This window comes from Protomyctophum bolini, assembly GCF_963924005.1.
Source record: "Protomyctophum bolini genome assembly, chromosome: 17".
In the NCBI taxonomy this organism is placed as follows: Eukaryota; Metazoa; Chordata; class Actinopteri; order Myctophiformes; family Myctophidae; genus Protomyctophum; species Protomyctophum bolini.
In genome coordinates, this window is record NC_137878.1 from 31,973,200 (window position 1) to 31,999,881 (window position 26,682).

Sequence of the window (26,682 nt, forward strand, 5' to 3'; positions counted from 1 at the left end):
AACAGTGCAGTGCAGTCTGAGGGCGTGGTTACCTGTCTGAGGGCGTGGTGGCGGATCATATTGTCAGTCTTGCTGGTGTTGGGGACAGTCTGGGTGGTGCTGGGGGACAGCGCCGCCTGCTGCTGGAGACGCTGTTCAATCTCCTGTCAACACAAACACCCCGAGAAACAGTTATTATTGTTGACTAAAACATACAAAAACATCATCATTTTATTTTATAACAATAATTAAAAAAAACAAGGCTTTAGAAAGAAAAAAAACTAACTAACAAACAAATAAATTAAATTAATTAATATACAAACAAAGTTAGCAAACCCACTTTAGAAACAAATCAAAAGTAAACTGAAATTGAAAACAAAAAGTAAAAAAAATAAAAAAATGCTAAACTAGAATAACATTGCAAAGAACAACAACTGCACACCAACATTATTCTCAAAGGAATGTCTGTGTTGCAGTACATTTGAACAACCAGTACGAATATATTTTCAGTTTTTATTCTATTTATTTATTTGAAAAGCAGCAATTGCTGAAAACCCGCAATGTATAGTATATGATGTACATTATAAAATTCCCTGATCCAGTATGATGGATGGTGACGTAGTCACTACCGCCCCAGGAAGTTTGTTATAGCAACCACAGGTAGAACCTCTGTGTGAACCTACAAAGATCTGACCCTTCCTCATTAAACAATAATACAAAATTGTAAAAAGAAAACATGTTGAAGTTTGAACTGGATTTCTAGTATGTGGAAGTAGTTAGATGTCTGGCTGTCTGGCTGTAGAGAACTAGTGTGTGCTTGCTGGAGCGAGCCCACAGTTAGTCGGCCGGTTTTTAAAAACGTACTGTCAGGTTCTAGTTATGATCAGAACTTCATACTGTGTGTGTGTGTGTGTGTGTGTGTGTGTGTGTGTGTGTGTGTGTGTGTGTGTGTAACCAGACTTCAGCATCAAGAGGCGTCAAGAAAACGCCTAGCCCAGGTGGTGGATGGAAATGACGCTAGTGCACGGCTTCAACTTGTAGACAAAAAACGGAAACGATGTGTTATGATTGGCTGACCTGCTCTTGTTGGAGGGCCTTGACAAAAGCGTTCTTCAGCCTATTGGTGTGCTCGGCCTTCAGTGCTTTCTTCTGATTGGACGTCATGCACTGCTCACAGAGGATCCGCCCACTCTTCTCCTGCTTCCAGTGGGGGGTAAAGTCGGTTCTGCACTGGGCACAGTAGAACGGCTCCATGCGAGACAGCGCCCCCCGCAGTTTACCTTCAGAACACACAGCTTGAGCTTAGTCACTGAGAGAAGTCAAGTGGATTTAAGCACTTTGAAAAGACATAACATGTAGAATTTTTTTGGGGCTCATCTGCCTTCAGGCTCTTTAAAAGAATGTGGGGGATTTTTTGCCTATATTGATAGGATATAGTATAGAGAGAGACAGGAAACAACATTTGCCTCCGAGATGTAGTGGAGTACAGTAGAAGTAAAAGTACTGGAAATTGGAAATACTCAAGTAAAGAACATATACAAAAGTACAGTAGTTACCAATGCGTATTAGCTAAATCTGGGGATCCTTGACATGAGAAGGAAGTTCATAAGGGGGTCTCACCGTGGCTGTCTATAGCCCAACACACACAGTCTGTGAAGCGGGTGCGCAGCGACCTGGCACAGGCGTTGCCGCGCAGAACAGTGGCGTATCGGAGTGTCAGAACAGTGGCGTATCGGAGCCTCAGAACAGTGGCGTATCGGAGCGTCAGAACAGTGGCGTATCGGCGCGTCAGAACAGTGGCGTATCGGAGCGTCAGAACAGTGGCGTATCGGAGCCTCAGAACAGTGGCGTATCGGAGCGTCAGAACAGTGGCGTATCGGAGCGTCAGAACAGTGGCGTATCGGAGCCTCAGAACAGTGGCGTATCGGAGCCTCAGAACAGTGGCGTATCGGAGCGTCAGAACAGTGGCGTATCGGAGCCTCAGAACAGTGGCGTATCGGAGCGTCAGAACAGTGGCATATCGGAGCGTCAGAACAGTGGCGTATCGGAGCCTCAGAACAGTGGCGTATCGGAGCGTCAAAACAGTGGCGTATCGGAGCGTCAGAACAGTGGCGTATCGGAGCGTCAGGCGAGGCGTGAACGTGCGTCGGAGCGCGTCGCACGCCGCCGGTGTGGGATAGGTCCATTGAAAATAACGCAGACGGTGTGTGTTGGGCTTTAGACATGAGAATGATGACCAAGGGGGTCTCAAGTCTCAACGTGGCTGTCTATGACAGGGGTCTTCAACCTTTTTGGCTGGGGAATGCTTTGGCCATGTCTCGCGACCCCCGCCCCCCTCCCCTCCCCACCACCAATACAAACTGACTGCAAAAATAACCTTAATATTAGAGAAGATATACTGTATGATCAATGAATACTGAAACCAGATATCATTAAGGAAAGTTTATGCATGTACTATGTGTACTATGTACTCTTCATTTTCCAGCCATTCAGTTGCAAAATAATAATAATATATATTTTATATTTTTTTAATATATTTTGGGGACTCACAGGTTGAAAACCCCTGGTCTATGACATGAGAATGAAGACCAAGGGGTCTCAGTCTCACCTTGGCTGTCTATGACGCTCTGGACCACCTCCTCCAGGCCCACCATGTAGATAAACTCGCTGTTGGCGGCAGAGGGCAGGAAGTGCAGGAGCGGGGCAGGGGGCTTGGGCGGGGGGATCTCCAGCAGGGTCTTCTCCAGCTGCTTCCGCAGGGCCAGCTTGGCTGCAGCTTGGCTACTGGCCTGTTCAACCAACATGGCACTCTTTTCAGTTTTTAATATCAATACTGCAATGTAGAAACACTCTTACAAGTCCAGAATTCTAAATTTACTTGAGTAAAAGTTAAAAAACAAAAAATACAAACGTATTGGTATCAACATATACTTAAAGTACCAACAGTAGAAGTACCCATTATGAAAAATGCCCCATTTCATGTCTAATACGTATAGAAATCTTTTGAATGCATCGCGTTGTGAGCTTGTAGATCTGCTAATTGACTAGTGTCAAATAGCCAAAGGTTAAATAGGGCTGAAGTGGTTCATGTATGTTTTGTAATAATAATCTCAATCTACAAAGTAACTAGTAACTAAAGTGTATATATACCGGTATTATTACTAAAGTATTATTAAAGTACAATATTTTCCTCTGAGATGTAGTATAAGAAAAAGTATAGAAAATTGGAAATACTTCACACCACTGACCAGCAGGACATAATTTTTAGTTGACAATTAAATCATCACGCATATAATTACAATTGATCATTTCATTCCTTGTCATTGATAATTATTGGAACATAATTCGAAATGCAATTTCTGTCTGGCTTTGGGAAAAAAAAGAAATTTCCAGCAGGCTGACAGTGACCATTACCAATAAATAATCAAACAAAATAATATACGGGCTAGATGTAATCATTTGATAATTTCCGAATTCTTTAAAAATAGTGGAAATAGCTGATCTACACGGGCTAGATCTGCTATTTCCATTTTTCAACAAAGATTCATTTACACAGGTGAATGGACATTTTTATGCAAAACATATTTGTGATTATATCAAATAATAGCGATTCCAGTGTAATAACAATGATCGTGACCAGTCAACGTACCTGGTCGGCCATGGAGCCTTGCACGGAGGCCCCGCCCCCCGGCGTGCTGGACATGGTGGAGGGGCTGACGGCCCCTGGCCCCGCCCCCAGGGGCCCGCCGGGGGCCGCGGCTGCAGCCACCGCCTGCATCTGGGCCAGGTTCATGTACATGGCCGCTGTGGTGGAGCCGGAGCGTTGTGAGGCTGACACCTGCTGGCTGGAGGCCTGCCGGTACACAGACAGACAGACAGACAGACAATGATGCTGATATTGCTGTTATTGTGTCATCTGTATAAGGCATTGGTTGTCAAAGTGGGGTCTGGGGACCCCCATGGGTCCTTGAAGGGGTTCCCCAGCTAAATGTGTTAATTATATAGCGTCACAATCATCTTAAATCATTTACTGACAGAATTGGATTGGAAGTAAAAATCGGCAAGGTAAATTTTTTAGCTTCAATCTTTTTAAAAGTCACCCGAAACGTTAATATTGTAGCAATAGTTATGAGCCATGAACATCGGCGCTTTGATCAAAAACAATCAATCTGAGAAAAGAATCAGAGATAAAAAGGGTTTTACATTTTCGGTTAACATTGAAGTGGGCTTTTCACCGAAGGAGTCATATTATGTACCATTCGATGTTTAGTGTTCGCCTAGCAACGGAGCCGCTGCTAGACGGTGGTCTGGACAGCGATCTCACGGAATTAAAACTAAGAAGAACAAAAAACTAAGTGGTCCTTGACTCCTTTGTCAGTGGGGTCCAAAGTGGAGATAGCGGTCCTTGGCAGTAGATAAGAGTGGTGTAGCATTGTACCTGCTGGTAGGTGACAGCGTTGCCCATGGTACCAGAGGAGCTACGCATCATGCCAGGCTTGGACACCAGCCGCTGGCCCTGCATCTGGGCAGGGCTCTGGGCCATGATCCGCTGGGACAGCAACATGGGGGCCATCGTGGCGTTGGGAGCCGACCGGATGACCGTGTGACCCTGCAGTGGCACAAATGGTTCAATATTAATATTCACTATGCAGTTACTGTATTGTGATGATGACAGAAAACTGTGTATATAGAATCAGTCCAGAGATAGTATTACAGTTAACCCGTGTCATCTGGGATTTTATCCATCCATCTATCCATCCATCCATCAATCTGTTACAGCAAAATCGAGAAACCGGTGAAATTACCGGGGCGAAGCGCCGATCGGCGGAGGTCGGTTGGCCGTTGTTTTGTTTAGTTTTTTTGCATGCATGAAATTTCCCAATTTCATGGGTTTTGCGTTTCAATGTCAACTGTCCCAAAACGTGTGTGACATCACATTGGGAACTGCCCGCCCGTATATTGAGATCACTTGAAACCATGTCATCAATACCATTTCTGACATCTTCTTAATGTAGGTTAGTCTAATTATCTGAACATAATATTTCCAACATATATCAGCAACTCAGCATACCAGTACATAAAGCTAAAATATGGTGCAGGATTCAAAATCCCACTAGGGGGCAGTATGCACATTAACTGGCCTGGTAAAGGAAAGGAATTGACACAGATTGGATACAGTGGTCACACGCAGGCACAGAAATCTCCAATGAGACAATGAAGATCAATACAACGGGTATCGATTTTGGGGGAGGGGGATGTGCACACCACAGAACAAAGACACACACAAACACACACACACACGCACGACTATACTTATGAGGACATCAATGTTTGTTTTTTTCCTAAACCTAAAGCCGAAAATAGCATATCATACAAGCTCACAACGTGTCACGATGCAACCTTGTAGAATAGATCATAAATCAATAGATCAATAAATCACAACCTGAATATTTTACTAATTGTGAACCTAACTCCCCGTATCTCTTTTCACAATAAAAACAGCCATTTCTCTTGTGAAAATGGTCCTCACAATGTCTATTTCTCAAATACTACTACAGTATACTTGTGAGGGTCATTTGGATTTGGTCCACACAAGCTGTGCTTAATTTCTGTCAGAACCCATGAACCCGTCAGTTTTCGATTGACAAACCTAACTCAGTTTAATCCACGGTTCTTTTCCATTGCAGGAAAATGTGAATGCTGAATCAATAATAAATAGTCTAAATGAAACGGTCTTGTATTATATGTGCATTTGAGGTAATGGAACACCTTCCAGAGGTGCAGGGCAGGGGGCAGGTCCGGCCAGGAGTCGAGCTCCGGCCAGCTCTGGCATTAACGCCAGCTCATAAATCATAATTTACCACCCACTGTCAGTTTTTTTATTTTTTTCTTTCTTTAACTTTGAAGTAGTCTCAGAATATTTCTTACTATCGCACAACCGCCGATAATAACGGAGCATTTTGCCGTGCAAAAACAAAACAAAAACGTTTGTCAAACGGTCCATGGCATGCGTTCCTGTTTTTGCAATGGTGGTGGACGAGGAAGTGGAACGATACAGAATGGGAGTGGACAGGAGTTGGGTTTTTGCGACCATGTTATTTCTTGGTTCCCGGTTTCAAGTAGACTCAAACAGTGAATAAAAACGAGTAAAAACGATTAGTGCTGTCGCCTCACAGCTAGAAGGTCCCGGTTCGATTCCCGCCAGGGACGTTGGGGGCGTGTTCTCTCCTCCGTGTCATCAGTGCTCATACCCTAGGTGCCCAAACGCGGTTGGGTGAAAGGGCCTTTCTGTGTGGAGTTTGCATGTTCTCCCCGTGTCCCCTAGGGTAGGTACCCTCACAAAAGGGGGGAAAGAGGGGAAAGGATCTCTCCAGGTTGAAGAGTAGCGCCCAGGATTACAGCTTAGGTAATTGGCACCGGGTGAAAAAAATGGGTTACAAAAATCGTGGGATAAAAATTATAAAGCAGTGCTCACAAGATTAGTAATACACACACACACACACACACACAGACCTGTGCAGTGCGTAGGTTCTGGGACTCTGGGGTGTGCATTCCGGGGCGGATCGGCAGTTTGCTCAGCGCGCCGGAGTTGTGCATGGGAGGGGGTTGCGCCGAGGACTGCGTGTTCTGGACCACCGGAACCTGACGACAAACACAACAGCACCCCCTACTGTTAAAACACTGACATGCATGATTAGAACTATTGGTGGTTCCCAAACCTTTTTAACCTGACGCTGCCAGATCCAAAAAGCTTGCTACACAAATTTGTTTCACAGCTTATTTGGATCTGGGATCGCGGAAGCAAATTCGATGACGGGGCTGTTCCTTTTTTTCAAGATACATGGTAGATGATTGGATGGGAGCGTCTGTCTATCACCGTGTGGGCGTGCAAACACAACCAATCATATCGACGTGTCTATATACCGTCACATCCGCATCCCGCCTTTAGCTCACGCTGATTGGTTAGGTGCGAAGCAGATCTGTCTCAGGGCTCAACTCTGTCAGAGATCCCAGATGAGTGTTGTGTTGGGGAATATGTTTCCGCAATACCGCCCTCATCTGGCAGCGTCAGGTTAAAACCTTTTAGCCTGAGACCCAAAAGAGAAATTAGTAATTTGCCCGGGAACCCAACTAGTGAAAATAGCAGATCTACAAGTGCACAACACAGCGCGAACCAACGCGTTGTGAGCTTGTAGATTGGCAATTTTCACAGATAGATAGATAGATAGATAGATAGATAGATAGATAGATAGATAGATAGATAGATAGATAGATAGATAGATAGATAGATAGATAGATAGATAGATAGATAGATAGATAGATAGATAGATAGACAGACAGACAGATAAAAAAGACAAACATTGGCCAGATTGCCAAATATTACCTAAGAAAAGCAAAACATTTCAAATATGAGCTGCAAGCTTGTAGATCTGGTTAGAAACAAACATCCCAAGCCGTGAAGGAAGCCGTCACCTTTTGCACGACGTTCTCCTTCTGCAGCTGGCTCTGTCGCAGCTTCTTCAGCAACACCAGGCGAGCCTCTTCCAGACGCAACTCCTCTCGGAGGGCTTTGATCATATGCTGCCGCTCCTCGTCCGTCTTACCCTGGACACACACACACACACACACACACACACACACACACACACACACACACACACACACACACACACACACACACACACACACACACACACACACACACACACACAGTGTTACTGTTACTCTAACAGACCCTCAGGTGTGGTTATAATATTCAAATATGTCTTCCCTGTGTATTTTTGGTTTCTTCCTGAAAGCTGAAAGCCTTTGAGTCAAAAGGCCCAATCGAAAATACACCCCTTTAGTGACATGATAACCTTAACCCCTCCCCCGTTATCATATAACACACAGCTGTGGGCGAGGCCTAAATTCAGGTGGGTGAAAACCAGGTATACTACAAATTAACTGGTGGGTGTTGCCCCATGAAATCATAATTTTAACACGTTCTGTAGCCTACACAGGAAAAAAACCCATCTTCCTCCTTGTTGATGATTGTGTTTTAGGGGGGAAAGAAATCATGGCACTCCATCTTTAAACATGCGCTTACACCAGAGGTACCTTGAACATTCTTATTCTTACCTTATACATTTCCAGGTTGGCGTGGTGCAGGCGGTCCTCGGGCCGTGGTGAGCTCCTGGGACTGGACGCTTCGTTGTCCGACAGGATGATGACGTCCGGAGACGGGCTGCGTCGCTCTCTCTCCGCCTCGCTGGAACTCCTGGAAGAGACACCCAGACAGGTGTTCATTTTGACAGCATTTAGTCATTGTCGTTTGATTAAAGCTCCTGTTTAGTTTTAGTCATAGTCTTTTGATTAAAGTTCCCATTTAGTTTGAGTCATATTTTAGATATCTGAAATGTTTTAGTGTTAGTCGTAGTCTTTTGATTAAAGTCTTATCCCTGAACGGGTATGGACTAGTAACTACTAATTCTAGAGATTGCGTCCTCAGAATGGTCAGAATGCGTCCTCAGACTGTGATTGGCTGAGCGGGTGTGGCACATGAGCCAATATAAGTGGCAGTGAGAGAGGCGAAGGGAGAGTGGTGAGGAGAGAGCACAGCACAGCACAGCACAGCACAGCACAGCACAGCACAGCACAGCACAGCACAGCACAGCACAGCACAGCACAGCACAGCACAAACTAAAGTACCATGAAGGCATACAGCCACCTCACGTGACTGCGGGGCTGTTCTTATGCCCGCACACGGCACGGGTATGGAAACCCATTTTGACCTGAGATCAGATTCTAAAAATGTCTTCTACATCCTGACAGTTTTCTGAAAAAGCTATGTTTCCAGTCGTTCTTCGATTTTTCAAAAGTAGCAGACCTGTAGATCTGCTATTTTTCAATAGCTAAAGCATAACATAATGCTAACACCAAAAGGGGCTCCCGCCCCCAAAATGGGTTTTAACTAAATCTCAAATCTCTGGTCCACTGTCATGCGGAGGACAGGACATGTCCTGGTTGAGGAGGTGACATTGGCACTGTGTCTTTGGGGACTCCGCTATGTGGCGTCTGTCTCTATATAGCTGCGTTGGAACTAGAGCATTACGTCCAAAACGTCACGTGTGGACGATGGGGACATTTCATGCACTGTAGGGAGCTTAGCTACAGCGTGCGTGGACATTCAGAATATAAACATTCTTTGTCGACGATAAATTGTCGTACAAGTAATCGCCATTAAAGAAATATACAATAAATGTGACACCCATGACTTTTTCTGCTACTGTAATTCTGTATACCAGGGGTCTTCAACGCGGTTTTCTTTCTACGCCAATTAGTCGAGAGAGATGAAGCTGGGAGGCCCACTAGACATTGTATAACATGGTGTTTAATTGTGATTAAACTGGTTCATAGATTTCATCGATAGCTTCATAGACTTGTTTGACAGCACTTTCATCATCATCATGTCGTGGAAATGAATGTTTGTTTATTTTGTTTGTTCATCTTTTCATATTAATATGTTGGATTCATGCTAATGAATTGAGAACGAGTCATGATGCAAGTTTTAGGAAAGAAATGTGAAAGTGTGAGAACACATTGGAAAGATTATGAAACAGCAGAGTGTGGTTATTATTATTATTATTATTAGTGATGATATCAGCGCTCTCACCATCTCCTAGCAGTCATGTCCACTGGTTCATCCACCATGTTTTCTTTGCCGTTCTTGCCGGGTCCGCCGTGGCTCCCGTGGCCCCCCAGCCTCAGGCTGCCGTTCATCTTCTCCTCGTAGGCGCCCACAGCGCCCCCCATCAGGCTCTGTGGATGATGCAAGGTCATTATTGCGAACGCAGTGATTGCGAATGCAATGAGCACTTACTATGAGACCTAGCAGATCATGTCTGTCTGTCTGTGTGTCTGTCTGTCCCGCTATACGTCCAAATATGGAGTGTACGTCCAAATATGGAGTGTGTTGGATCAATCACAAACAAATCACTCAGCTCCATATATGGGCACAAAAGGGGCCAGGTCCACATAGACACACAGACAGACAGACAGACAGACAGACATGATCTGCAGGGTCTCAGCTGCGTTTGCTTCCCGCGTTTGCGCGTCTTACTGGTAGTTAACCCATTTTGACCTGAGATCAGATGTCTTCTAAAATCTTCACAGTTTTCTAAAATACTTTTCAGTGGTTCTCAAACTATTTCATGTCAAGTACCCCCAAAATTATCTGTATTTGGCCGTCGACCCCCAGAAGAAAATATTTTAGTTAAAAACGTTCACTGTGAAAGCATATATTCAAAGATTTGTGCCACATTTTCAAGATTTTCCAAATATAGCAGATCTGCTATTTTTCAACAGCTAAAGTTTACAATAATGGTTAAAGTGGTTAAACGCTAAAGCAACACAGATGCGTTGCCATCCAAAATGGGTTAATAAATTATAGTTCACCTCGAACTATACCTCGCCTCGTAGCCCCCCCCCCCCCCCCCCCCCACCGCGCCCCCATCCGACTCTGTGGATGATGGGGGCGTCATTTGTTCCCAACCAGCTGAAGAAATCACATATTTGAGGCATTAACCATTCATGTTCATGGAAGATGCTTCTAAACTTGTATCCTAGTTTGATCACTTCAAACAGTCTTTCATCTTAAAATAACGAATGACCGAAAATAGCCGATCTACAACTCACAACGTCACTCTGCGACGTGTTGCGAGCTTGAATATCGGCAATCTCCGGTGCGCAGCATGCTTTGACAGAAGACACGCTGGCTTCTGTGGAATCCACATGACTGAAATCAGTCATGGCGACTGAGAACTTTACACAGCGCCCCCATCAGGCTCTGTGGATGATGCAAGGCCCCCTAAAACATGATCATCAGGTACTATGATTATACTAGGAGAAAGATTTTTTTTCAAAAGAAGTAAAAGTGAATGTGTTAAAATGTATGTGTGTACATGTGTGTACGGTTGTAATGCACATAACTTGAGAACCGTTTGAAACACGACTTCACATTCGACACACGCGTTCCACACCCCCACAGGGAGTGCAGTGCCAGGTATCGAGTCGGACCCACGGTTCTCCAGAACCACCACAAAAGGCCTAATAAGGCCAACTCCTTTCACCTGGGCCAGGCTCTGCCAGTGGGCCTAATGAGGCCAACTCCTTTCACCTGTGCAATTTACAGCCTCTGCCTCAGCCAATTGAGGCTCTGCCAGTGGGCCGAATTGATTGCCAAGTACACTTTTCAGTCTTCACACACAGGCACATACACAGATCTCCATGTGGGACACCGGCTGACAGTTAAAACGGGCGATATGACAACGTATATCATTAGGTTCCCAAGTTGCATCGTTCCCAAGTCGGGGGGCACGTACAGGTCTAGTTACATGCAATTGACGTGTAATGGAATCGTCCATACCTGATCAAATTATTTCTTTGCGGTTTTCTGCAGGACATGTTGTCGTGTCAACAGGGCCAAAGTCATTGTCACCATTTTAAATATATACAATCCACTATATTTATAAAGCACATTTAAAACAACTGTGTTGAACCAATCAATCAGTCACTGTGTTTTGGTATGCCTTTCTTGTAGCTCCAGGCAGTTAGCTCATAACATTAGCCGCTGTTGTCAGTGGCTCACTTCGCGCTGCGGCGGTGCAGAGACTTCCGCGCAGCGTTTCAGTATGGGGTCAGAACGTTTCAGAGTATGGGGTCAGAACGTTTCAGAGTATGGGGTCAGAACGTTTCAGAGTATGGGGTCAGACACTCGGGCAGCCAATCATGACTAGGTCAACATAACGACACAATGCGGTGGAAACAACAACTCTTAATATCAGCATGTTCGAAATAAACAAACTAACTCATGGAAAAAAGGCCAAACTCTACTAACCTGCGGATGGTGGTGGTGGTGGTGGTGGTGACCGGTGCTCACCCCGGGTCCCTTCCCGCCGTCACCGGAGAGGGCGGTGGCGGCTCCCTCCAGCGCCGCAAGGTCCGCCAGGTCTTTGCGTTTGAGCAGCGCCAGCATCTTGAGGCGCTCCATGGCCTCGTGGCCCTCCATCTTGAGGCGCTTGGCCAGCGCCGCCTCCTCCCGCTCGTCCAACGCTGCTTCCTGCAGGCCTCGCTTCAGGAGGTTGAGACGCAGTGCCGCCTCCTCTGACATGCGCTCCATCCTGGGAAGAACACCAAAGCAAAGTGCACGGTAAGAGCAGTGTTAAAGTCTTGAGGCCAGGAGGGGGGGGGGGGGGGGGGGGGGATTGTCCCTGCCAGCCAGCTGCCCGGCCTGTACATCTGACCTCAAACCCTTAGATCTCCTTATATGGAGCTGCTATGTTGTGACATTCCATATGTTTATCTTTCCCCACCCGTCCTTCCTCTTGAATAAAATCTTATGATGTTTAGTCAACTAAATGGTGCTTTTATCCAAAGTGCCTAGATTGTGCATTACATTCACGTGCTGTGTGTGTGTGTTTGTGTGTGTGTGTGTGTGTGTGTGTGTGTGTACACGTGTGTGTGTGTGTGTGTGTGTGTGTGTGTGTGTGTGTGTGTGTGTGTGTGTGTGTGTGTGTGTGTGTGTTACAATTAGACAAATACGCATCTTGGGGTTAGGATTAGATATTTAGAGGGCTAGGTTTAGGGGCTGGGGTTTAGTTTAAACATGATTTCTACTTAGGTTGTGTGCCAGTGTCACTCTCCCTTAGTACCCACTTCCCCCCCTAAACGGAGCATTCTTATGAACCATTCTTAAGTCAACATTCATCACATGAATTAATTAGCAGCCCATGACGATGGTGATGATGATGATGTCCTGAGCGAGGATAAAGAAGACACGCATGAGGAAGTGGGTTAAAAAGACGCATGCACAGCTAAGAATAGCACTCAGGCCCCTTGCATGCGTGTCACCCCCCCAAAAACATTTAGGCCCCTTTTTACACGAGAACGGTTTCCATAGAAAACGGCAAAATAAAGTATCGTTTGCACGGGTCCATTTAGACGTCCGTTTGAAAACGCAACAAAGCAAAAACACCTTTCAGAGTGGACATCTTTGAAAACACTCTGCGAGAATGCAACAGACTTTTTCGTTTTCTGTAGACCGTTGTAAAAGTGGCATTCCCCCACACTGTCGTCCCATTAGGGACAACATGTAGATGTCCTGAGCATTCCCCCACACTGTCGTCCCATTAGGGACAACATGTAGATGTCCTGAGCATTCCCCCACGCTATTAGCAGGAAGACTTTTAGCTGCGGATGGCAACCAATGATGTCTTCAGTAAAGCCGTTAGCTGAGTCATATGACTGGTCGCGACGACTCGCGAGTCAAGTAGGCTGACTGTGCACTGAACCAATCAAAACTCCCTTCCGGCACAGGGGGGATGCCAGCTAAACGCTGCGAATGACAAGGCAGAAAAGAAGCCATTAAGGATACACTGATTCCTCATACGTAATATGAATACGTCATGCAATATGAATATGTCATGCAATATGAATGAAGTTCCTTTGTGTATACATGCACGTCATGTATAGTCTACAAGCCTGATTCCTACTTCGTCATGTAATGGTATTGCGTGCAGAAAATAGCAGATCTGCAAACTCACAATGTGTCGCAAAGGAACATGTTGCGAGCTTGTAGATCGGCTATTTTTAGGTTGGGTTCTATGTGGCCCCCCGAGTTACATTTTGTGGATGGAATGCATGGAAGTTGGCTCCGGTTTGAGCATCTCACATACGAATGTGTGTGTGTGTGTGTGTGTGTGCGCATGAGTATGTGCGTACTCGCACGTGTGTGTAGCTGGTTGCTTCGGGTTATGCATGCTTCGCCGCGTCCTCGCATGGCCCGAGGCGCGCGCACGCACACACACACACACACACACACACACACACACACACACACACACACACACACACACACACACACACACACACACACACACACACACACACACACACACACACACACACACACACACACACACACACACACACACACACACACACACACACACACACACACACACGTACATGGAACTACACACAATGGGAAGAGAACTGTCTTTTGTTGGCGGCTGCGTGTGCATGCACGTCTGTGTGTCTGTGTGCGTATTCCCCCTGGAGCGTGCTACATTTGTATTCCAGTCAGCTGAGATGGCGCTCTTCAGATTAAGTGCATTACTATCAAGGTGTGTCAGTGCGCTGCGGTCTGCTGGTTAGCATGGCAGGCGGAGAACTACACCTCCGTTTCAGCTGCAACACACACAGGGAGGCGTCGCCACGACCACAATGTTCTCCTGACGATTTCATTGTCGCTTAAGTGATTGTGATTAACGATTCAATTGCGTTGAACATTGGAACGTTATGAATGACATTTCTGTTTGGCTTTCATAAGATTCGTAAACAAAATGAAGTGAATAGTGGAAAAAAGCATAGGGGAGAGGAGGGGCATGGAGGAGATGTGGAGGCATTTGTGGACCGTTACCCGCTAACCAGGCAAATCAGAGCACTTATTTGAGGCTTGAGCCTAATTATTCAGAAAACCCCAGACCACAGAAAAGCCACTGAATTTTCAAAGTTCAGGTATTTTGAGTGCAATTGAGGTCAGAAAAAAAACTAACAATAACAGACACCCCAAAAGCCCACCCCCGCCCCGTAACCCTGTCCCCTACTACTCCACAAGCTGTCAGTTACCAATATAGCGCTCCACAGAACAAGATGTCAAAATGTTTGTCAGACAAGACAGACATTACAGCTTCCATCTCTCACCACCACCCCCCGTCTCCCCGTGTCCTAGCTAAAGGCAGCGCTTTGTGAGGAAATGTTCCCAATTACAGACGGAAGCATGTCCGTCCAACATTCTGGCTGGGAGGTGGGGCAGAGGGGGGGGGGGGAGGGGGCGGGGGGGTTGGTGGGGGTGCATATGTGTGAGCGCATATGTGTGAGCGCAGTGCACCAACAGGCTCAGCACCGGGCAGGATGGATGTAGTGGATGTACACCATCAGTGACGGATCAACCCCGGCTCACAGGGCCCTGGCGCTACACCAACTCAGAAGGCACAAATCACGCGAGTGTGCATGTGATTCGTACGCGCCTAACACAATCAAGAACGACACTTCGTGTTCCCAGTGAATGAACGCGCGTGCGGTCAGCGCACCGCCGCACGCGTGCAGCACGATCGCCACCCCGACTGCTACTTTCGAGTCTCCTCCCAGTCTCCCACCGAGTATAGTTACCGACTGTTGGACGACCAAAAACACTAGCGGGGCTTCCTGTGTTGCGTTACACTGAAATTGGTGACCTATGAATACGGTTTTGACAGAAGCAACCTACCTATTTGAAATAGTCTCTCGCACAGTGCAGGCTGTGGGCCATGGCCTGATCGCATCAGTGGTCCTTGACGGGGTTCCCCCCTCGTCTTCATATAATAGGTCCTCACTAATAATCATGATAAAATGGCATGATTTTTTTCTATTCAGTCTGTGTCTCATAGGAGGGCTGTGGGCAGTTCAAAAACCCGTCCACCAGTGACATCATCGTTAGGCAGATTTATTTTAAACAATTTTTTTTTACAAAAATGTTTAGATTTGTATTATCGTGAGAACGATGGCTTCCCTTTTTGCATTGCAACTTTTCAGAACTAGAAAGCCTGCAGTTTCTATTGGCTTGGATTACCCATCGATGATGTCACTGGTGGACGGGTTTCTGAACTGCCCACAGCCCTACTATGAGACACAGACCGAGTTGAAAATAAAATGTGCCATTTTATCATGATTATTAGTGAGGACCTATTATTGAAAAGTGGTGAAGTGGTCCTTTAAAGGACCTATAACATAAAATTCAACTTTTTCAATTTGTTTGTGTTTTTTGAGCTCCCCTGTGTATTTTCTATCCCCACAAATATGCAATTTTTAACAATCTGGCTTTTATGGAAATTGCTCTCAGGAACACTTGATTTGGTCGTATTTGTGATGTCATCAATGTCACCCTACTTTGTATATATTCCAAATTTGCATTTCCACTTTGTTTACAATGTCCGCCATTGTTGATTTTCCAAACTGGCATGGGATGGAAACAAGCCTGTGTTTATAGCATCAGTATAAATAATAATTACATTTTAAAGTGCAAATAACATGCATTTTAATTTATTTATTATCATATTGTTTATGTCCCTCAAAGTTATTTCTAATGGTTTGAGCCTCAATCATCTGATATAACCAGTCCTTGTCATTTCTTTCTGAACTTTCAAAGCAGTTTTAGCTGCAGTACCACAATGTCCTGACTAGGTGGTGCGGGGGTGCTGATATGCTAATTATTTAATATTTTAGTCATTATAATACTGATGCTATAAAACCAGGCTTGTTTCCATTCCATGGCAGCTTGGAAAATCAACAATGGCGGACATTGTAAACAAAGTGGAAAGGCAAATATAGAACTGAAGACTGAAGAAGAGGAGGAATTATACAAAGTAGGGTGACACTGATGACATCACAATGAGGACAACATCTCATCTGTTCCTGAGAGCAATTTCCATTAAAGCACCTATATGATATGAAAGCCTGATTGTTCAAAATTGGCTATTTGTGGAAGTAGAAAACACATATGGGAGCCCCAAAAACACATATGCATATCAGCACCCTCACCACCTCAGGACATTGTGGTACTGCAGCTAAAATAGCTTCAGAAGCAAAAAAGAAATGACATGGACTGGTTATATCAGAGTGGTGATTGAGGCTCAAATCATTAGAAATAAGTTTTAGGGACATAGACAATGTGATATTAAATGTTACACAATTAAAGAATGAAGAATAATTGTTATTTTGATCAACGTTTGCCTGTTATCTCCCCTATATGTGGACAAAATCTTATTCAACAAAATATTCTGCAATTTGGCTAAATCTCATCAAATGGTGGTCCGTGACTCAAATGCGGAATAAATAATGGACCTCGACATGAAGTGTTGAAAAGTTCAAAACCACTGAGGTGGTAGACACGTCCACTACCAGCGAGGGAAAACAAGCCCAATGAGTCCTGTTCTCTACCATTGAACATCTTTTAACATTGGAGCTGGTATTATGAATGGTGCTGCTAGCACAAACTCTATTCTCTACCATTGAACATCTTTTAACATTGGAGCTGGTATTATGAATGGTGCTGCTAGCACAAACTCTATTCTCTACCATTGAACATCTTTTAACATTGGAGCTGGTATTATGAATGGTTCTGCTAGCACAAACTCTGAAACTGCAGCTAATGGTGCCATGTGTAAAAATCCAGGGGGAGCCTATAATGTCACAGATGACATCATCCTCCTGTTCATTACATACAATTCCCATCCCCTTTCTCAAAGAGGTTTTAGACAGTGTGATTGGAGATATCCAAAAAATTGTAAACGGTTAGTAAACGCCTCCAGACATGCCAAAACAAACTGGTCAGCTACTACTTGGCCTTATACTCCCAGAACCCACCAAACTCTGGCTCATTTTGATATTTTGGAATGGCTTAGGGTTGACGAGTACAGCAACTTGCAATGGGCCTGGTTTGCAATATTCACTACACCAATAAGATACTACAGCTCGATTTAATTGACATAGTCTGTATGCAAATAAAGTGAAATGGGACAATCATTTTGGTTAACTGATTCACACATCTTTGAAGAAGTCTATTCAACTATCCTGTATGCAAATGTATCATTTGCCAGGATGCTATGGCGGGACTGCACATGGAAATGTGTTCACGTTTAGCAAGCCTAAATCCACATTCACACATGATCAATCACACACGTTTTAACAATATGAAATTCCTGGCAGGAAACACTGACTAATTAGTGAGGGGGAAAACACAATGGACACAGTACTGCACACAATACCACACAGAGATGAAAGTGGTGCTTCAAAACGGAACTTCCAGCTCCACTCATGAATAACAGATGGAGATCGAGAATCCATTCAGGGAATCATATCAGGGATTCGATTCCTAAGTGACTGAATTGGAAAACATCAGGTTTTGGCTTATCAATTCTCTTATCGATTCTAGTAGGACATAGTCTCTCGTAGCCAGACAACTCCTGAATTGGTATAGATAAAGAGTGAGAGAATACAATAAAAATCCTAATCATTCTTCCTCCACACTGGGAGAAAAACAGCATCTGAAAGTTTGATGGGGCATTTTATACACTTTTCATGAGAGGTGGTGTTCTTGTGCTGCCGGCCTGCGTGCGCATGCTGGTGCTTATCAGTGTGACGTTGTCTGATAAGGCTGATAAGGAATACTGATAAAGGAGTAAAAAGCAGGAATAAATAGCAGACATAGCCAATGGCTATTTTTGGAAAATGTTTGAAAAAGTATGAACATTTTTCAACATTGAAACGATTATGATGATGATTATGTAAAAAAAGAAAAAGAAATGCGATTAGGTGAATACGTGATAATTGAGGGAATATGTTGTTCTAATGAAGCTTTTGACTTCTGTGTGTGTGTGTGTGTGTGTGTGTGTGTGTGTGTGTACACAATCACAATGTAACGCGCATTGTAGTGCTTTGGGGAAAAAGCTAGAACAAACCATCCATCCATCCATCCATCCATCCAGCCAATAGGACCTACATCAGAATGTGCATTGATTTCTCTTCTTGTCTTTTGTTGCCGACTGAGGCATTTCCCTCAATTGGAATTTCAAGTAGAGATTTAATTGGCCTCCTTTTATCGCTTAATCACTTCCCTATTAGCGTATTATTCCTCGTGGTGCCGCTTGTATCGCCTCTCCTCATCTCTCGGTATTATCTGTGCGCTGGCTGGCTGGCTGGCACCGTCCTAATCTGTTCCACACTGTCGTTCTGCAACAAAAATAAATAAATAAAAAACGTCTCTATTAACAATCAACATCTCCACCAGACATTTCCTGATTATACATTTTTTTCTTATGAGAAGAAGACAGAAAAGAAACGTAGGACAGATATCTTAATGATGGCGAGACTGTTGCCCCCCCTTTTCTCTGAATCATGGAGATTGATGGTGCGCACACACACACACACACACACACACACACATACACAGAGTGTACGTCTGAGATTCATTTGTGATGCAGCACTGCAGAGGCAGATGCCTAATTTGTGGACCGCCATGCGACGGTGCTGCGCACACCCCCCCCCCCGCCCCCAACACCCCCCCCCCCCCAAAAAAAATAGTCAACGTACAAGCTCACAGAGTTGTGAGCTTGTACATCGGCTATTTTTTTAATTTATTTTTAGGGGGAGGGGGGTGGGTGTCACAGGCGAACAACACCTTTGCACACCGAAGCCTACATCAGCCTTAGAGGGGAGAGAGTCACATCGGCGGTCTCCATTTGCTGAGAACAAAAAAAGGAGTGTTAACACCCCAGTGCAACCTCTCCGCTCATGTCTCCACCTCCCCTTAATGAGAGACAGGAGAAGGGAGGCAGGGAGTGCGGCCACGCGCGTCGCTCAGCGGGCGTGCGGGCGGCAGCGCGCACCCCCAAAAACAGCGACACAATGGCCACGGACGGATGCCCCCCCCCCCCGCCAATCAGGGTGGGGGCTCGGTGGTTGTTGCCTCCCCCCCCAGACCATCTTTTTTACATAATATAATGACTGTTTCAGTCAGCTGCTAATGCAAAAAAGAAAAAAAACAGTGGCTCTCTTCTCCTATAGAGCCCCCTTCACCCCCCATAACCCCGCCCCCCACCCCAAACCCGATGCCCCCGCTTACACCCCCTTCCCTCCCCTCCCGCTCTGACAAAAAAAAGACCCTCCCTCCACTTCCCAAACCCCGGCCACACACACACACACACACACAAAAAGGGCTTGCACACGCGTACTCAAGGACACACAGCCTGGCGGCTTTGGGCACAGTGCCAGCCAACACATGCAGCAGCAACCAGGGGTAAAGGGGGAGAGAGACAGAGAGAAACAGAGAGAGAGAGAGAGACATAGACACACACACACGCACACAGACGGCAAGAGGAATGGAGAGGGAGAGGGGAGGGAGGAACACTTTGAGACTAGAACAACATGGCTTGGCCACCGATTCACGTTTTTGTATTCTGTAACGTTCGTATATTTGATCCTCTCGTCTCTCGTCTGTCCCAAGTTGGCCGCGGTGGCGGCAGAGAGAGAGAGAGAGACAGAGTTGAAACTCCAAAATCTGCCACCGACAGAAAAGAAAAGGAGGGGGGGAGGGAATTCCACAGCAACATGCACACAACGTGCATGCACGCGCCATACCTGTAAATCATTTTTGAGTTCGGCTATATCGTTGGAAGTGGAAACCTTGTATGGCCAAAAACAGTTACTTTTTTGCAACGATTATTACTATACAGATTTTAACATTTAAGAAATAGAAGTAGGCTAGTTAAAATGGCCTATCTACAGCACCATCACAACATGCTGCATCGTGAGGTTGTCCATCAGCTATTTTCACTCTTTTTTGAGCGACGGCCTTGTGTAGCGAAGTAGGGCGCCAACATATGAAAAAACAAAAAAATGTTTTGAAGACAATGGAGATGACGTTTTTGCACGATATTTGGCTGTAAAAGAGAGTGATGATCTGTAAGCGTGGTGGGGCCACTGGCGGGCATGGCTTAAAGGGCAAGACTACTTTGGTAGAGTTTACGTTTGTGCCGTGATGCAACTCCAAAGTTGGACAACAAATCAAAAGTAATTGCTCCACTGATTAGAATCTGACCATTTAAAACATGCTCCTCGTCGACTTATATTGTATGGTGAAAGCCTGTCTTATCCTGTTTATAGTCTCGCTTTGCCAGATTGTTGCCTCCTGCAATTTTCAAATGCTTCCGTCATACAGTCCGGAGACAGGAGCTCTGATCATGAGCAAGCCATAAAACGGAAGTGAAGCCTCCTCCCCACTTCCGTTTCGTCTTTATAGTCGCGCAAATTTATCCTAATATAAATCAACATCATATAGCATATACAGCTTGTGGCTTAGCAGAAATGGAAAAAATAAAATAAAATGTAAAAGATATTTTAAAATATATTATCGTGAACCGAAATGGCAGCTTCTGGATTTCGTTCCAGACTCTATATCATTCGGAGATTGTGGGATAGTTGTCTGGCTACGCGAGACTATCCTGTTTACAATCATAAACAAAGCTGATTCTGATTAAACATAGAACACCATGCCCAAACCCAGCACCAATTATATCCACTGATCCGGATCTCCAAATAGTGAACAACAGGAACAGGAACAACAGAACACAAACCTAAACCAAAGTGTTCTTCATGCCCTTTAAGCGAAAAGAAGATGTGACATTAGGCATTACTCCCCCCCCCTTCCAAAAAAGAGGGTAGAATGATCAATGACGAAGGGATGTACAATTGTACATGGCCTCTCTCTGCATTCTGCTACAGCGCTGTGTGTGTGTGTGTGTGTGTGTGTGTGTGTGTGTGTGTGTGTGTGTGTGTGTGTGTGTGTGTGAGAGAGACTGTGTGCGACTGTGCCACAAAAGAGAGGTGTGTGTATTATGTGCCCCTCCCCCACTCCCCCCCAAAAATATGCCTCACTTGTTGTAAAAATAAACACACGCTTGGAGTTTTCTGTTGGGCCCCTGCCCTGTTTTAAGTATCCGATTCCTGACAGAGGTGTGTAGCTTACAACTGCTGTTTTTGTGCCCTTGATGCATTTTATGTACAGTGTGTACGGTACAGCATCATCCTATCCACAAGTGTGTCAGCGTGTGTGTGTGTGCGTGCGTGTGTGCGTGCATTTCAAAGGAAGACGCCAGCTCTCTCTCCTGACATACAGTATACTAGCATGTCATAATGCCAAGCCTTAGTGCCCCCATCCAACCATCACACGCACGCACGCGTCGCAACACACACCGATCAACACAGCTCCGATCAGATCGGAGCTTAGAAAAATGTCCAGTTTCTCTGTATGCCCTCAAAGGTACAGCAATAAGGCATCCGTGGCTGGTATACGGTGGAATCTGCAGCTCATTTAACGCATCATCTGATCATGACAATTCATTTGGCTGATGGAACACATTGCGCGCGCACACACACACACACACACACACACACACACACACACACACACACACACACACACACACACACACACACACACACACACACACACACACACACACACACACACACACACACACACACACACACACACACACACACACACACACACACACACACACACACACACACACACACACACACACACACACACACACACACACAGTGAGGTGAGGCACAGAGCATCCAATCATATAATTTACATGTTTTAAGCATGGTGTGTGTGTGTGTGTGTGTGTGTGTGTGTGTGTGTGTGTGTGTGTGTGTGTGTGTGTGTGTGTTGTTGCCAGGCTTATCTCTATGCTGCAGAGGAGAGGAGTATGAGGGGTGCTGCCGTCATGCCATCCCTGGCTCTATAAGGCAGTGATTTTCAAACACTAAGATTTTAATTATATAAAGATGTTTTTTTACACATTATATATACATACATACATGTAAAAAAAATCTTTAAAACCTTGAAAAATGTATATCTTTTTTGTGATACCGATAACCAGGACTACTGTCTTTGGTCATTCTGTCAATCCAAGCCGGGGCACAATCGATTGATCATTAATCTGAAAATGCACGCGGCCCACCCATCAGAGAGGGATAGAGAGGGGAGGAAGGGGGTTCAGGCCCACCCATCAGAGAGGGATAGAGAGGGGAGGAAGGGGGTTCAGGCCCACCCATCAGAGAGGGATAGAGAGGGGAGGGAGGGTGTTCAGGCCCACCCATCAGAGAGGGATAGAGAGGGGAGGAAGGGGGTTCAGGCCCACCCATCAGAGAGGAATAGAGAAGGGAGGAAGGGGGTTCAGGCCCACCCATCAGAGAGGAATAGAGAGGAGAGGGAGGGGGTTCAGGCCCACCCATCAGAGAGGGATAGAGAGGGGAGGAAGGGGGTTCAGGCCCACCCATCAGAGAGGAATAGAGAGGGGAGGAAGGGGGTTCAGGCCCACCCATCAGAGAGGAATAGAGAGGAGAGGGAGGGGGTTCAGGCCCACCCATCAGAGAGGAATAGAGAGGAGAGGGAGGGGGTTCAGTCATCATGCAGTCCTTGGCCAAACTCCCAAAATCACAAATCTGCAGCTCCTGCCGATCCACCGCCGCTGATTTACCCACAATCCACTTCATTAATCCTTCCCCCTCTCCTCCTGCTCCTCGGTAGCACACGGAGCAGGTTGTTAGGTGACAAAATGGCAGCCATACTGCCGCCACCTCCACTCCGCAAGCCCCCTTGTCGTCACCACACAAAGAGAGCTGTGTTTGGCATCGCCGACAGGTAGAATAATAATGCCCTTCTCGTGTTAGTTAGCACCCCTGATAGAACCCAAGACAAATAGGAGAGCAAGACTCCCCATCTGTGGTTTACTTCCTTTATCTGAGGCCCCTTTAGGAGACCGGAAGTAGGTTGGAGTCTATTAGTTAAGTGACATTTTTGAGTTTGTTGCGTTTGTTCAGTAACAAGGTGGGTTGCACGATGTCAGCCAAATCAGGATACCCATTTATCCAGTTCCAATTTAATTTATTTTTATTTCTTTGTGTCATCACATCCAATTTCACTTGTTTAATCTGTATCCTGTCTCTATTCGGAGTCCTCTATCCTGATTGGATAAAATTGGTACCCCAACCTGAAAATGCATTTTGCTGTTTCAAGAGCTGGGAGAGACAAGGAGACTCCTGTTACAATTTAGACATTTGGCAGATGCAGATACTGAACAAACACTAAGTACTACTATAATAACTACTACTACTATTACCACTACTACTACTAGCTTGAATTTATATAGCACCTTTCATGAACCCAAGGACACTTTACAAGGTAACAAACAACCAAACAAACAAAAAACAACAACTTATGCCATAAGATTGAAAGAATAGCTGTCTTTTCAAGGCAGCCTTAAAAGAGTCCAGTGTTGGAGCATGGCAAATCTCTATTGGGAGAGAGTCCCACAGGGTGGGGGCTGCCACACTGAACGCGTTCTGTCCCCCAAGGTTTGCTCGTCTGCCTTGGGGACAGAGAGGAGGTCCAAGTTTGTAGAGCGCAGGTTCCGTGTCACAGGAGGTTTATGGAAGAGGCCAGAGAGGTAGTGTGGAGCCAGGGCGTTTTGACATATAGGTGAGAATGAGGAGTTTGAAATTGATGCAGAACTTGTCAGGAAGCCAGTGTAGTTGTACTATCATCATATAGAGCTATTTAACAATTCATTTAACCAAATAAAACCACTTACCCTACCTTGCTACCTTTAGCATTGACATTCCAACACAAAATGGCTTTTTTCAGAGAGACAAGAGAGAAAATCTACCTTGTTAAAGACCTTTTGTCTGTTCCAGCGACACCCTCTCATGAGATCTACAGTAGCAGCACCAATGAAGATCTTGTGTACCATTCTGGCTGTACTACAATAGCTAAGCTGAAGGCGTTCTGACAGGATGCGGCCTGGTATGGGAACTGTACTGCCCGAGAAAAGATCAGCCTACACAGAGTAGTGGGATCGGCAGAGCGCATCATGGGAGACGAGCTCCCCGCACTACAGGAACTGTACATAAAGCAGTGTGTAGTCAAAGCCCAGCTTTGACTACTTCGACACAAACTCTGGGGGAACCTCTTATAGTTTTCCCATCCAGCTATTATAATAATAATAATAATAATAACAATAACAATAATAAGTAAATTATAAGGGATTGCATTTTTATAGCGCTTTTCTACGCACTACATGCTTACTCAAAGCGCTTTACAATGGTCCATTCATTCATACATCGGGAGGTAAAGCGGCAAACAGTCAACACCAACGTCCGCACTTCCCACATTCACACACCAATGGAGGCAAGGTGGGGTTCAGTGTCTTGGCCAAGGACACGTCGACATGTGGACAGGAGGAGCCGGGATTCGAACCGCCGACACACGGATCATTGGACGACCTGCTTTACCTCCTGAGCCAGTGCTGCCCCAATACCGAGTATGAGTCATACACGTATGGATCAACAGTGTCATGTGTGGTGTGGCATTACGGAGCTTTAGGCGGTGACACTTGACACACTATGAGGGTTTGTGACAGCCGGGTCACACAGGGTCAGTATAGACTATAGAGCCATGTCTACTGATGGTTAGGGCAGTCCACTGCCACATGTGTACACTCCGAGTTAAATTAACTTTGATTTTACAATATAAATTGGGGTCCCAGAGATATAAATGCAATTAATGACCATAGCCTAATTCAGATCAAACTGGGGCCTTTGAAATTAATTGAAAATCACTGCTGGAGCCGTAAAAACCTTCTCTTATGGGGGTCCCTGGCATGTATTTTGAAATGGGGGTCCGTGGGCTAATAATGAGTGTCAATTTGGGGTCCTTGACGTGAAAAGGTTTGGGAACCACTGGGCTAGGGCTGTCACCATCATGATGTATTACTTGACGATTAGGGCAAGTGAGGACAAGTGATATTTTCTTGCTCAAATAGAAACGCTGTGTTAATAGATTCACATTCTTCTGACACTTTACACACTTACAACAGTTATAGGCCTGTTCCAAATTGTAACAGGCCTAGAACTGTTGTAAGTGTAATTTGTAATTGCGGAAAAATTATTATGCGCAATTATTTGTGTTCCAATAAATCGTGACAGCCCTAACAACGTTGGTTCTCAAAAGTGAGGTCCTTGAGGGGGTTCTCCATTCAAATTAGTTAAAGGAGTAGTTCACCCAAAAACTGACTTATTTTCTATCAATTACACACCTCATGAAGCCTTGAATGGTTTCTTTTCTCACCTGCACACACTTCTCTTTTATTGAGGTTACCTTTTTTGTACTGTTTTTATTGTGCGAATAAACTAAACTAAACTAAACTAAAAATTCATGGAGATTTTTCATTTGTCGTCGCATTCCTGAGCCAATGATCTGTTGACTGGGTCAGAGGTCAGTAGTCTCCTACCGGAGAATACGCTGGTAGGGGTCAAATTATATCTCCATGAATTCAAGGCTTCATGGGTGTTTAGTTAATAGAAATTAAGTCAGTTTTTAGATTAACTACTTTTTTAAGTTGTTTAAGTGAAATACATTCTAGTAATATGTTCATTTTAATATTAAAGGGTATAGTTCACCCGTGGCTTCCGCAGTTTTTCATGTTAGCGATGATGTTCTGCAGCCTCGCCGTTGTTAGAGTCCTGAAACAGCTCATTCCATGGAGATGGAAAACAGCATGAAGAGGAGAGCATTCATTACCATCTGTGTGTGATCATGGTGTAATTTGTGGGAACTGTCATTATTTGGTGCTTTATGAAAATATTAGTTGATCAAGGCCTGTTATTAGATGAAATGGATTTAGTTGGAGCCATCATTAAAAGTTAAAGGTTTAAGCCGGTTAAAAGTTGTGAATGAACATTTTGTGCGCAGTTCAGTTCAGCAAGTCTTAGACCGTGGCACATGACGAGCATGCGGAAGCACGTGCTCCGCAGCCGCGGACACGTCACTGACCCTAAACGTGCGTTTTCAACCCAGCTCTGTGGTTTCTCTTTCTGTGATGCGATGGCCCGAGAAAATACACGGACATTGGACACACGACATTCACGGAGAAATACGGAGCAGCGGACACATGACATTCACAGAGAAACGGACAGACGTGGGTCTCCCCTAGCGTCAGGTCAAGAAAGATTATGCTAGGATGCTAGGAGACGGATACAGGCAGACTTTTT

The 26,682-nt window shown here is 45.1% G+C and overlaps 1 protein-coding gene across 2 annotated transcripts in view; it reads right to left on the reverse strand.

Moving 5' to 3' along the window:
- Positions 1-26,682, reverse strand: part of gatad2b (GATA zinc finger domain containing 2B) — a 51,030-nt gene that overhangs the window by 9,872 nt on the left and 14,476 nt on the right. The window contains exons 2-12 of one of the 2 annotated variants that reach the window (XM_080787919.1): positions 18,560-18,789; positions 11,858-12,140; positions 9,635-9,780; positions 8,101-8,239; positions 7,453-7,584; positions 6,493-6,621; positions 4,418-4,588; positions 3,629-3,832; positions 2,588-2,768; positions 1,057-1,259; positions 33-143 (exon numbers count right to left, since the gene is read on the reverse strand). In XM_080787919.1, the coding sequence (XP_080644045.1) occupies positions 33-143; positions 1,057-1,259; positions 2,588-2,768; positions 3,629-3,832; positions 4,418-4,588; positions 6,493-6,621; positions 7,453-7,584; positions 8,101-8,239; positions 9,635-9,780; positions 11,858-12,140; positions 18,560-18,573 (1,713 nt within the window). In that variant the 5' untranslated portion in view covers positions 18,574-18,789. The remainder of the gene's footprint in view (positions 1-32; positions 144-1,056; positions 1,260-2,587; positions 2,769-3,628; positions 3,833-4,417; positions 4,589-6,492; positions 6,622-7,452; positions 7,585-8,100; positions 8,240-9,634; positions 9,781-11,857; positions 12,141-18,559; positions 18,790-26,682) is intronic. The other variant, XM_080787920.1, reaches the window with a different exon arrangement.